The sequence below is a fragment of the Herpailurus yagouaroundi genome, unplaced genomic scaffold (assembly GCF_014898765.1).
Source record: "Herpailurus yagouaroundi ecotype Mexico unplaced genomic scaffold, PumYag 29, whole genome shotgun sequence".
NCBI lineage: Eukaryota > Metazoa > Chordata > Mammalia > Carnivora > Felidae > Herpailurus > Herpailurus yagouaroundi.
The window spans coordinates 42947972-42961901 of record NW_024412377.1 but is presented as its reverse complement, the minus strand read 5'-3'; the positions used below and the strand labels follow the sequence as shown (position 1 = coordinate 42961901).

The 13930-nt window shown below is 54.5% G+C and overlaps 1 protein-coding gene across 1 annotated transcript in view; it reads right to left on the bottom strand.

Moving 5' to 3' along the window:
• The window catches only part of NDST1 (N-deacetylase and N-sulfotransferase 1), a 62622-nt gene that overhangs the window by 29631 nt on the left and 19061 nt on the right, over positions 1-13930 (bottom strand). Inside the window, exon 2 of the mRNA XM_040497790.1 lies at positions 876-1774. Coding sequence (XP_040353724.1) covers positions 876-1388 — 513 coding nt within the window. The 5' untranslated portion in view covers positions 1389-1774. The remainder of the gene's footprint in view (positions 1-875; positions 1775-13930) is intronic.

Here is a 13930-nt window from a genome sequence, read left to right as displayed (position 1 = left end):
ATTATGTCCCCAGTGCCTAGCAAAGGATCTGGACACACAGTGAGTGCTCTGTAAAAATTTGCTGACTAAAGAGATAAATGTCCCCACGTACCTCCCTAGGGTCCCTACCACCCATCTTGAAGAGGAGAGTTCTCTAGCCAGAGCCCCCGGATCCCCCCATCCAGCTGTTCCCAACTTCCTCCTCCCCACAGACAGCTTCTCCATGGCACATTCAGCAAGGACTCTGATCCCAGCAGTTATTCTCGGTGCCCCACAGAGCCCAGAGTGGTGCACCTGCCCACTGGGATTTCTTTCTCCTCTTTCCCCCAATGCAAAATGGCCCTGTTCCGGAGGCGCATAAAATGCCACAGCCTGCCACAGGCAAGAGGAAAGAGCACAGGATCCAGAGCCCAGAGTGTCTAAGACTGCATTCAAATCCTGGCTCTCCCACTTATAGGCTACCTAGCCTCAGACACATAACCCTCCTGAGCCTCGGTTTGCCCATCTGCAAAATGAGGACACACCCCAAGCCTTGGAAGGACTGCCGTGACGTTCAAGGGACCTAGCCTCTCCTACCTCACACCCATTCCCGAGGCTTCCTTTAGGCAAGTGCCTACTGTGTGCCAGGTCCCCGTGCAAGGCAGGCAATCCCCCTGCCATGTGCTCCTAATAAAAGCTGATACTTAAAAAGCATTTATTAGACACCAGGTACTATGTGCTCCAAGTGCTTTACATGTACTCACCCACTTACCCTTCGTGACCATCCTAGGAGGTAGGGGCTACCATTATACCCATTTTACAGATAGGAAAAGTCAGACACTCAGCTATGCAGCGTAGAAATGGGATTCAAACTCAGCCAGTGCTGCTAATGCTTGGGGACCCCAGCCCCTGCGTACCTTGAAGAAGCCAATGATGCCCACACCGTAGGCCACACAGTACTTGTCCAGCAGCTCCCGGTTCCAGGCGTCCAGGTTGACGTACTTGAGGATGTTCTCATAAATGATGAGGGCGAAGCGGCCGCGGCCCTTGTCGGTGAGCGTGGGCATATCACCCTTGCCCGGTGCGATCTCCGTGCGGTACTTGAAGCGGCTGGACTCCAGGATGGCCACGACCTCCTGGCCCAGCTGGGAGTAGAGGCTCTCCACAAACACCAGCACCAGTGGGTCCGTGCGGGAGGGGGCGGCTGCCTGTATGGGCTTGAGTGGCAGCAGGCGGCTGGGGGCCACAGGGGGCGGGTCCCCACAGTCAGGCTCAGGGGCGTCTGCTGAGGGCTCCAGGCCCCGCTTCCAGCCATACAGGTAGTAGGCCGAGACAAAAACGCTGAATAGGCAGAAGATGAACAGCAGGAAAAGGACAGCCTGCGGGGACACGTGCCGACACAGCCTGCGGAGGCGCGCCAGGGCGGGCATCCTGGCCCCCAGACCTCGGCCTCTGGAGGCCCCTCTGCCCCGGCCACCCCCAGGCCCCACGCAGGAGGAGAGAGCAGAGTCGTCCACTGACCAACAAATTCACAGTCACTTAGCAAGCGCGGCCCTCAGTGGGCAGCAGGAGTGGGGGATCCGGGCCCCCGGCCCTTCCTCCCAGCCAGGGGCACAGTCCGCAGGCCGGTTGCGCTCCTTCCTTCCTCCGCGCGCCTTTATGTCACCATGGCAAACCCCCACGTGGTCCTGTGCACAGCAGAAGTGCCCCCAGGGCGTCAGGGCCTTCTGGGGGGGCTGGGCAGCGGGCCGAAGGACACGGGGCAGGCCCGGGGGTGCCGCATGCCGTTCGCTCAGTGGGGCCCACGGGGCCAAGGCTGTGGAGAGGAGAGGAGAGCCAGAGGTGAGAAGGCCGAGTGTGGGCTTTGGGCATCCGCTGACTGTGGACACACAGGACCTGACCTAGGTGGGTCCAACTCAAGTGCTGCTGCCTAACCCGGCTCTATGATTTCACACAAGCTCTCTCTCGGCCTCAGTTTTCCTCTTTGTGAAACAGGGTTGACAATAGTACCTGCCTCACAAGAGGCTCAGGGATTAGGTCCCTAATCCTAATGTGCATAATGCGCATAAATCACTCAGAGCAATACCAAGCATATGGTGTCCACAAGGGCGGTTGCTATTTATTATAATTGCACGAGCCCAACACTAGAGCTAGCAAACTCCAGATGCAGGAAGGACAGAGTGAAACAAACATGTGCAAGGCCTGGGAGCCAGAGGTGGGGTTCTGAATCATGGCTGAACACCGCATCCTCACCCACACAGTGCTTCCCCACCCATTTCTCTGTCTGAATGGGCCTAGCAGCCTTATCAGGCAGCCAGAACTTGGGGTTCCTGGGTCCCCCTCAGACCCATCCCCCGCCCAGAGCCTCAACCTGTATTAATCTCACTGCAGAGTAAATGAAGACCACACACCCACACCCGGTAAACTAAGGCCCCAATTTCCTCATCCCAAACAGCAGCCCCTATACCACGGCCTTCCAGGCTCCCTTAAACATAGTGGAAGCAGCGGGGCGCCTGGGTGGCGCAGTCGGTTAAGCGTCCGACTTCAGCCAGGTCACGATCTCGCGGTCCGGGAGTTAGAGCCCCGCGTCGGGCTCTGGGCTGATGGCTCAGAGCCTGGAGCCTGTTTCCGATTCTGTGTCTCCCTCTCTCTCTGCCCCTCCCCCGTTCATGCTCTGTCTCTCTCTGTCCCAAAAATAAATAAAAAACGTTGAAAAAAAAATTAAAAAAAAAAACATAGTGGAAGCAGCTACTGAAAGCTAGGAGGAGAGAGATGGGGATGGGACAGAGACAGAAGGTGTGAGGGTCTCAGCGGACACAGCCAGGGAGTGAATGTAAGCCTTAGACCTGCCCTAAGGGGTGAAGATCTTAAAAATCCCTCCCAGGCCCAAGATTACACGGTGCCCTGGGGGTGGGTCCAGCATACCAGAGACCAGACAACTGCACTTCTAGGAACTTATCCTAGAGGTTGTAATTTCAGAAGTGTGTAATGATTTCCCCACAAGAAGACAAATCCCAGTGCTATTTACAATAGCAAATGTCCAACAATAGGGGATTGCCCTTAGCAATTACAGTGCAAGCATTAGATAGAAGCCCAGGCAGCCACTTACAACATTTACAATATGTGGAAGAAAGACATTTACTGATGTAGAAATATAGTTACCACACATGTTGTGAAAGCAGAAAACACTTGTAAAACACTATGCATGGTCATATTTCTGTTGAAAATTGTTATGCATAAGCCAGAAACTGGTACTAAATCCATACAAACAAACAAACAAAAAGCCAAAATGTTAACAATGATTATCTCTGAATGATTTTTATTTTCTTCTGTTTCCTAATTTTTTTTATAATAATCACTTACTATTTTTGTGAAAATAAGAAAACAAATGGTTTTATTTTTTTAAAAAAATTTTAATGTTTATTTTTGAGAGAGAGACAGAGACAGAGAGACAGAGAGACAGAGCATGAGCGGGGATGGGGCAGAGAGAGAGGGAGACACAGAATCTGAAGCAGGCTCCAGGCTCTGAGCTGGCAGCACAGATCCCGAAGCAGGGCTCACACTCGCGAACTGTGAGATCATGACCTGAATCAAAGTTGGACATTTAACCAACTGAGCCACACAGGTGCCCCAGAAAACAAATGTTTTTAAAATATGTGCTCAGGGGTGCCTGGGTGGTCGGTTGAGTGATGGACTCTTGATTTTGGCTCAGGTCATGATCCCAGGGTTGTGGGGTCGAGTGCCATGTGGGGCTGCGTGCTGCTTGAGATTCTTTCTCCCTCTCCCTCTGCCCCTCCCACCACTCTCACACACTCATAAATAAATAAATAAATAAATAAATAAATAAATAAATAAAGTGCTCATAAGCAAGAGGCAGGACTATGAAATGAGAACATGTCTAGGCCACCAGTGTTGCTCCCAGTTCTGCCAATCACATGCTGTGTGACCCAGAGCATACCCTAACCCCTCTCTGGGCTTCCTGCCTGTTAGAGAGGAGCTTGGGCCAGACGTTCTCTGGGGGCTCTTCCACCTCTGATATTCATTCTTTAATTCAGTCCCAGTCCCTACTATATATCAGCACCACGGGGAACCCAAGGCAGCCAAGAAAATAGGTTCCTATAATGCAGGGGGATGAGTGTAATAGTGGGGGAAGGGTGTTTGAGAGAACTCAGGGACACTTAACGCCCCTTGAAGCGGAGGGGGAGGATCAAGGAAGGCTTCCTGGAAGAAGTGGTTCCTGAACTGACCAGAAGAACAAGTACAGTCGACCAGGGGTAGGAATGGGGAGAAACGCATGCCTCCACTTGGAGATAAGGGACTGTGCAAAGCTTTCCAGGGACTCCTTGCAATTCCAGCTAAGAGCAGGGCAAGAAGGAACAGGTCTCCTGGGCGGAGGCTGGAGGGCTGGGGTGACAGTCCTATTTATTTCCAGGTTGCAACTGCATCCCTTTTCCCACTGATAAGGGCAGCTCTCTGCCCTGTGGCCACAGCTAGCCCCACCTCTTGGCTTGGGGCCAGCACAGTGGGTGGGGAGGTACAGCTGCCTGGGTGATGCCCTGCCTGCCTGCCACGCCTGGGGACACCTGCCCACTCCAGCCACCCAACCACACTTCCCCTGCAGGCCTAGGTGCTGTGGTCACTGCCTTGGTCTATTGCGTTAACAGACTTTCAGCGTACGTGTTAACGATGCAACAGTCTCAGGCATCTAGGGGTCATAGACCCCTGTAGGAATCTGACAACATTTTCCCATAAAAACTATGCATAGCTGCTGAAAAATCTTGTAACAGTTTCAAGGAGTCCAGACCCCATGTCCCCAAACCTGTCCCTGGACCTGAAGTCCTATGTTAAGAAAGCCTCATGGTTACACGCAGACTGGAGCTTCATTCATTCACACCCAAGCTCAGTCGCCCAGCAGCTGTGTGATCTCGGGCAAGTTATTTAGCTTCTCCGTGCCCCCACTTTCCTAATCTGTAAAACAGCAAAGTTTAACACGCTCTCATGGTTGTGAAAATTACAGGAATCGATACACTGAAGGCACAGAGACCACGCCTGGCACACGGCACTGAATGAGGGTCAGCCGCTCTTACCAATCACTCCAGTTGCTTCCTCAATGTAGGCACAGTGTGGGTATAACTGAGCTCACAAAGCCTGAACAAGCCAGCTCCAATGCTCTCTCTCCAGTCTCTGACAGCCAGTCCTCGGAATCCCAAACCCCCATTTTCAGAGGCCCTGGCTTTTCCCTCGAGCCAGATGGATGAGCAGGGGCCAGATGGTCAGAGGCCAGGAGGCCAGAGAGAAGGCATGGCAAAGCCCAGGCCCAGGAGAGGGCAAAGGGAGAAAGAGAGGGGGCTAACCAGCCCCTGTCCCCAGAGAGGCCAAATACTCTGGGGTCGGGGTGGGCAGAGGGCTAGACGCTTCGTGAGCCAAGTGCCAGCCACCAGCATACTGGCGAGAGGGGCCTCCAGCACTGTCCCCCACTGCAACCTTCTCAAAGGCCTGGCACCAGCCATTCAAAACCTTCCACACCCACCTGCATTCCAGAGCCCCTGTGGCTCAAGGGATGGAGAACTGGGGGGCTTCTAATCCCCTTGGAGCCACCAAGTCCTTCAGGACAGCTGGGGGCTGAGGCCTCAACGCTCCCCCTGCTGCCCAGGGCCTGCTTGGGTCTTGCGGACATCACCAGCAGTTTTCCTAAACTCCAGCCTCGCCCAACCAGTCACCAATCTTGGTCATGCATCTAGGCCTTTGCTAATGAAGTTCCCATTGCTGGAATGCCTCCCCCTCCCCCTTGGGACACTTACTCATCCTTCAAGACCCCGGTTCCAATGTCATCACTTCTCTTAAGTCATCCCTATCCACCACCCCCTTTCCTGCTCCCAAGTCCCATTCCTCAGGCTTTCACAGGCCCCATCCCCCTCCATAGTGCCGCACAGGAAAACCAGGACCCTCGGGCCAAGACAGGATGCAAATGTGCATTGTTTGGCTTGCACAGCTTTTTACTTAAATTTGAGATCAGTTATCAACATTTTAATATCACGAGACTTCACATAAAAGTTAAGACTTCTAACTTCTCTTTAAAAAGAACATGTCCAGGGTCACCTAGATGGCTCAGTCAGTTAAGTGTCCAACTTTGGCTCAGACAGGTCAGAGCCTGGAACCTGCTTCGGATTCTGTCTCCCTCCCTCTCTGCCCCTCTCCCACCTGTGCGCTCTCTCTCTCTCTCTCTCTCTCTCTCTCTCTCTCTCTCTCAAAAGTAAATAAATAAACTTAAAAAAAAAAGGGGGGGGAATGTTCAGGGGACCTGGGTGGCTGTCATTAAGCATCTGACTTCCGCTCAGGTCATGATCTCATGGTTGGTGAGTTCAAGTCCCACATCAGGTGAGCACGAGCTCTGCTTTGGGTGAGTCCTGCTTCTGTCTGTCTGTCTGTCTGTCTCCCTGCATCTCTCTCTCTTTGCTCCTCCAGGGATTCTCTCTGCCCCTCACTCACTTGCACCCTCTATAAATGAATGAATGAATGAATGAATGAATAAATAATTAAATAGTAAAAATAAAAAGAGCACGTTTGGCTGACACTGGGCACGCATCCCCAGAGGCCACCATCAGCTGAGGTACGCATTCTCCAGTTAACACAGTCCCATAGTCGACCTCCTTCCTTCATTTGGCTTCCCGCCCAGTCCCTGGGTGCACCTAAGTGTGAGGTCCACGCAGAGGAGACTCCAGGTATTTCTATACACAACTCTGCACCCTGTAGGCTCCAGAACCCGGGGCAGGAGCAGTACTGACTGACCTCTGCAGGGGCAGAGGCCCTTCCTGACACCTGGCACATAGGCCCTCCACAAATACTAATTTCATTCCTTCTCCTTCCCCACATGCCTGGGTGCCCCAAAGGGCAGGGACAAGTCTGATTCATTGTGGAAGCCCCCACCACTCTCCCCAGGCCTAGGTTCTAATTGAATACTCAAGATATGAATGACTCATAATGACCTGTTGTTACTCCTAATGTACAGATAAGGAGACTGAGGCTTCAAAGTGAAATGACTTGCCCCAGTCACATAGGAAACCACTAAATCTTGACTCAAATGGGTTTCCTCCCTAACTTCAAATTTGGCCTTTCATTCCTCCATGAAACCCAGGGGCTTCTATAATAAAAATAATAACAACAATGATACCATTATAATTATCGCCATTGTTATGTTTACTGCTACCACATTTCAAACGTTTACCACAAGCCTGGCTGGTACTGTGTTTAGCACTTTTACATACCATATCTCATTTAAGCCTTAAACTACTGTCATTATTTACATTTACAGTTGAGGGAAATGAGGCTCAGAGAGGTTAAGTCACTTGCTCAAAATCACCCAGCTAGTCCGTGGCAGAGCTGAAATTTGAAGCCAGACCCCAGGAGACAGAGGTGGCTCCAGAGCCTGCAGGGACATGTTAGCTGGGATGGGGAGAGCAGGAGGGGGCCTCGGCCACTGAGGCCTCTAGCTCTTAGCCAGGCTCCCACTGTGCTCTCTCAGCCCCAGACCCAGCTCTCCCTGCCAAGGTGCTAGGGATAATGAATGAGATGCTCTGGTTGTCATGGTGATACCATGGCAACGCTGCACTTTCGGGAAATACCACGGTAACTGTGGCCACTGCTCTGGAGTTGAAAGTCACTCCCTACCCCACCCACCCCCCCTTACTCCAAAATGCTCTGGTTCCCCCACAATCCTGTGTAGGACCTGGAGAGAAAGGAGGCAAAGGCCAAGGGCCTTCCAGAAACCAAGGTGTTTAGAATCAGGACTGGGGAGAGGGTCCGTCTCTGCCCTGGATGGGCAGGTCAACACCAGGAGTAGGACCAAGAACTCTCGGAGGCTGAGCGTCCTGTGCCTTTCATGGTGAAGCACACCTAATGACCAGTCCTCACGTTTACCTGGCGCCTACTGTGTGCAGCAGACCTCCTGTGAAGGGCGGCACGTGTCATTCTGTGAGGTGGCCATGCACCAGCTGCTAGCATTACAGTTAAGGGCTTAGACTAGAACCAGCCTGCCTGAGCTTGAATCTTGCGTCCATTATTTACTAGCCTTGTGATCTTTGAGCAAATCCCTCAACCTCTCTGAGACTTGGTTTCCCCAAGTGTAAAACAGGCTTTATATATTCGCAGGGCTGCTGCCCAGACTAAAAGAGATGACGTGTGCAAAATAGCGCAGGGCCCGGCACACGGCGATATAGGCTAGTAAAATGATTAGCCATTTAACAGATTTGGAAACTGAGGCTCAGGAAGCAACTGGCCCAGGGCCACCTACCAAATTCACAGTGGATCCAGAAGGAGAAGAAACGGCGTCAGGTTTGGGAGGACATTGGAGGTGGGGCACAAGCAGATGGCCCATTCCCTGTCCCCTCGTTGTACTTACAGAGCACCACTAGGCACCGAGAATGGCACCGGGCACTGGGAAGTAGGCTTTACCAAACCCCAAGGTTTTAGGTTTCTGGTGTGAAGCTGCTGCGGGGTAAAATGGAGGAAGGTCCCTGCAGCCCCGGGTGCTCACCTAGCCCAGCTTTTATTTCCCGCCTGGGTCATTCCTGACACCCTCCCCAGATGCCCCATACTCCTATGCATATAGACACACGGGCAAACTCACACGGTGCCGACACGTTCAAATGGTGTCGTCACAGCCATCTGGGCCACAGGCACAAGTACGGGGTGGGGAGCTGAAGGAGGTGCAGGAAGAGCCCCGCAAACAGCCTCAGAAGTATGTGAATGGGCACCCGGGCCTGGGGGAGGAGGGCTGGCTGCAGGCCCGGGCAGTGGCAGCCCCACAGGCAATCCCAGGGCCACTCCCCACAGCTGACCCAGCCCCTCCCAGCCTGTCCCACCCCCAGCACAATCACACCCACCACCCGGCCACACCCCGAAGCCGCCCAGCTCCACCAGCCACCCGGCCTCAGCCTGCCCCACCCACCACGCACAGTGCAGCACAGAAAATCCTCCACATTTGCTTCCCAGCTGTGCGGGAGTTTCTCCAGCCCAATTACACCCCTGGGAGGCTGAACCAGAAGCAAATCCCTTCCTCTGCTGGAATTCGCTGCACACCCCATCCCCCACAGACCCGCAGTGCCGCCTGGCCGAGGGCCCAGCCGCTGCCCATCAGTCACCCCGGAGTCCGGAGTCCAGGGCCGCCACCAAGGGACTGTCGGCAGTCTGGCTCAGAGCCTCGGGGCTGCAGTGTGGAGTCCACCCCGCGGTGAGCACATGGGGACACTGAGATCCCAAGGGGGGGGGGGGGGGGGGAGAGAGAGAGAGAGAGAGAGAGAGAAAAGGATCCCCTGCCCCCACGCCCACCTACCTTGACCCATTTTCTTGTCCACTAAAAGCCTGCCCATCCTCCTCCAAGGCCAGCTGTGGCTTTCAAAGTCCTAGATGAGCTCTCCTGCTCTGTGTCCCATCATGCAGCGCTGGATGCGTGCCGCCAGATGCCAGGGCCTCTCGGGACTGGAACACTGGTCCCCCAACCTCACCAAAAGCTCTCCAAAGCAGACATGGTCTCCTACCCATGGTAAGTGCTCAAGAGAGATGTGCCCTTGCCAATTACCTTCCCCTTTGGGGATCCGAGCTAAATGCATCAATGCTAGGAACTCTCATTTATTGGACACAATATGCTGGTATGACACGCTCATTTAACCCTTACCGCAGCACTGTGACCTATCTTCCCCTCATTTTACAGATGGGGGCAGTGAGGCCCAGAGGGGGCGTGCGACTTGCCCCAGCCCACAGAGCTAATGAGTGGGTGACAAGGATCTCGCACAGGCCACCAGCTCCAGAGCCTGTGATGCTCAGCTGTCAGCAACACGGGTCCCCTGTGTTCGCCCGGGACGGCTACCACACTCTACTGCTCTGGACATCCTATTCTCTGCTCCCTTTGAATGGTGCTCTGTCTTTGTTTTCATCCATTTTATGCGTGTTTTAACATCAAAAGCAGCCTCTCACGATCTGTCTTGGAGGAAGACCCACAAATCAGCCATCAATCAACAAGCAAACAAAGCATTCCCTGCTGGTTCACTCCCAGGTTCCTAACCTGGGATTTGTTCTGGGTTCCCCAGCAGGGAATGCTCAACAAAAAAAACCTCAGGAACTTAGACCCTACTTGTTGAGAAGCTGTCTTTCCTCCAACAGGCCCGGAGTTGAGAGTTTACCTATGCGCTAGCTCTGAAGAAAGGGTTTAGCAAGCAAACAAACAAGACAGCCTGTGGGGAGGGGTGGAGTCAGGAACAAGACAGGTCAGGACCAGCTGCCCCCCAGTCCCACCAAAGCTCCTAACAGACCAAGACGGGGAGGCCCATCACAGGGCATGCTCTTCACTAGCCCATGAAGCTTCCCCAAATAGGGCTCTCTCCACCCAACCCCCAAATCCATCGATGACAGAGTCGAATCCATTCCTATTTTTCTTAGGCTCAGATCATAGGCATTCAAAAGGAATGGAATGATAGTTCCCCGCAAATCTCATAACCTCCCTGCCGGACGGCAGCCAGCACTGGCTGAGCTCCTGATAACTCACCAGCTCCACACTGGGTCAGTGCTGAGAGCCTGCTCTGATCTGTCACACCCAATCCTCACACCCAGAGAGGTGGGGTCACTGATATGTGCACTTTACAGATGAGGAAACCTAGGCTCAGAGAGGGTAAGCAACCGACTGAAAGTCACCCAGCTAGGCAGAGGCAGAGCTTAGGATGACCCTGGGCCAGTCCTCCAAGGTGGGCTATTTGTAACCCATAGACAGTCCTTATGCTCAGCATTCCACACCATTCTTGAGTGAGGTCTGTGGCCTAGAGCATGTCCAGAGAGAGGTTTCCTGCTGATGACCCATCCCAGCTGCCTAAACACAGGCTGACCCAATTTCTTCAGGAATGGGAAAGTCTTCACTGGCAGAGTAGGACACCGCAGGTTCCCAGAAAGGCAAGACCTCAGCCAGAGGGTCCTCACCTTCCCCTGCCCCAGGGGCCTCAGTCATCTCTGACAAGCAGGTGTCCATGTTAGAAAGGGGGCCGCCTCCATGGCCCAGGCAGCAGCCTCAAGTGAAGGAAGAAGAGACGAAGGAGTGAGGGTAAGAAGAAGTAGGACATCTCAACTTCGAGGGCCAACTCGAAGGAAAATGGTGACCAGCATGTCTCACGGGTCTGTGGCACACCAGGTACTACCATGACCCCATTTATTTGTCATTTTTTCCCAGTGACGTAGAAACAAGCTTATCATGCCCTGAACCTCCCCACCCCCATCTGCCACCCCTGCAGAGGAGCCAGGCAAGGCTGGTCAGTCCCAGCGCCTGTCCTTCCACGGGTCCACCCCAGGTCACCAGATGCCCCCCGAGAGATTCCATAAAGCAGGTGTACTGTTAGGCGGTGGGGAGAGCTCCATCTCATGGGTACAGAAGCCAAAACCCATGTGGGCCTGGGGTCCACATCAGCATCCCAGCCCCGCCACTCGCTCCCTAGGTGCCCCTGGGCAAGACCCTTCCCTTCTCCTCACCTCTGTTTCCTCCACTAGACAACGAGGGGTGTGCACTAGATCGGAAGTTTGTGACCTCCTGGGTTACAGAACCCTTCCAGAATCTAGGAAAGCTGTTAGAGGGCTCTCCCCAGACAGATACTGCATTCCAAACAAATGCAGTGTGGCTGTGACCGCTCCCCCATCCCACCCCCCCCCACCCCCCCCCCCCCCCCCCGGACCAAGGCACGACAAATAAGAACAGGGGAACTGTCCTGGACTCCTGGCTTTGACATGTTGTGGCTTTCACAAGTGTAGACAAGACTGAGGCCATGAATGTGACCTCTCAGCGCCCTGGGACCTCGCCATTCCTGCTCCCCACCAATGGCCCTGCAGTAATCTTTAACTCTTGGACCTGTTGGCTTCCGTGGGTTCACAGGATCGCCGAGCTATCAAGAGAAATAGCCCTTCCTTCCTACCCCTCGGCCACTACCTCCTTCTCCTCCAACAGGAATCTGCCAGGTCAGCCCCGAGCCATCTCTCTGGGGCTGCCCCAGGGGCTGTGACACTTCAGGAACCCGCTCCTGGTCCTAAATGCAGACAGGACCCAGGGCCAGGCTTGGGGCCAGGCTGTCCCACTCCCTGCACACCCGGGCCCCTCCTGCATGGCTGTGAACATGCCCACACTACTGGTGCACACACATCCAGACAGACCTGGGAGGACTGGACAGAAGGGAGGGGCCTAGGGGCTGTGGTCAGAGGGTAAGGGAAGGCCGGGGAGAGAATGACAAGACCCACCAGGCCTCCAGGCAGCAGCGCTGGGCTCGGCTTCCCTTCACTGCGTCCTCTTAATGGCTGCACACTCCTCACTTGACGAGGCCGCACCTAATCCCAGAGCTAGGACAAATGGCATTACTCTCAGCCAGTCCCCTCCCTGGGAGGGAGGGAGGGAAAGAGGGAGGGAGTGGTGGCTCTAGGGCACCCTGAGCCACCAGCCATGTTTCGGAAGCCACCAGGCCCCTCACCACCAGGTTCCTTGCCAGAGGCCACCGGCCCCTCCCTCCTGGACCTCAGGAAGAGGATGTCCTGCTTGCTTCTGCCCCACACTCAGGGGCCCCACAACAGGCAGAGGCCCCAGCCAGGAGGCACCTTCCATGGAGGAGGAGAAAGCACGTCCCTGGCCCTCATGCCGATGGGCGCTCCAGACACTCTCATGAAAGGTGCAGCCGGCAGTGGAGGAACCCGCGCTGGCCGCAAGGAAATCTGCACTATGGCTACAACTCCACCTGACTTCCTATGTGAAGCAAGAGCCTTCCCCCTCCAGACCTGCTTCCCCATCTGTCCTGAAAAGAACAGGAAGTAGGCCCGATATGATGACATGATATGCGCTCAGCTATCTAGGCCCGCGGGTGGCGACACTGGCTTCTGGGCCCTGCCCCCATCCCGACTCAGCTGCGGGGTCCTTCCCACTGTCCGCCCAGCAGAGGAGGAAGAAGGGTAACTGCCAGAGTGTGGAAGGCATAGAATCCAGGCCAGCGTGTTGAGGTGTTAGGTGAAAGGGCCTTACGTAGCCCAGAGAGGAGAAGCAACATGGCCACGGTCACACAGGCAGCTGGAAAAGGGCCAGGCTAGCCTGGCTTTACTCTTCAGCAGTAAACACGTAGGACTGTCCACATGCAGGAGTATCTGCCTTTTTAGAGGACGTCAAGGAGAGCACAAGGCAACTTGCTAATGTTAAAGAATTCCAGGCCCTGAGAGTCAGGGTAGGAAAAAAAAAAGATGGAGTTTTTGTATGCGTGGGCCCAGGGACAGAGACTGGGCTAATTGTCCAAGTCTCCTCATGTCACGTCATAAGGGTGGCCCAGGACCACCTTCCGGGGCCTGGATAAATCCTAAGAACTCCTGCAGGGATTAGCGGCCTTGGCTGCCTCTTAACAGCCACCTGAGGACTAGCCGACAGGCCCACTGGTGGTGATGGGGCCACTGGCCCAGATGGATGTCCCAAGACTAGTCTGCCCACAAGACAGGAAAGCCTTAGGGAGACTGAAAAAGTTCCAGGCCCTGTGGCCAGCGCAGAGGGAAGCCAGATGCGCTGGGAGCAACAAAGAGGAAGGGTAAGCTTCGAGTCACTTAGAGCCACAGAAGCTCCCTAATCTCCTGGAGGCCTGGTGGGCACAGCACGGGCCTGCTGAGACCCAGGAGGCTTTCCTCAAGGCACGCATGAAAGTGGCCTCATCTCTCTAGATGTGCTGGGGCTTGTCGCCACGACAGGGGCCCGCCACCAACACGCATCAAGTGTGAGGGCCTCAACATGCTTACATGGAGGCACAGCTGGCAGGGGAAGGGGTAGGAGGTGGTGGGAGGCAGGGAGGAGGGCCTCACTTTCTCTGGAACACAGAAACTAGAGAGCATAGAGTGAAAAGTATCCGGTGACCTACTTACGGCAGATTCCTTTTAAAGGGGCCCGAGGGGCCTCTGTGAGACTCTTAGAAGGTGCCTCACAGGT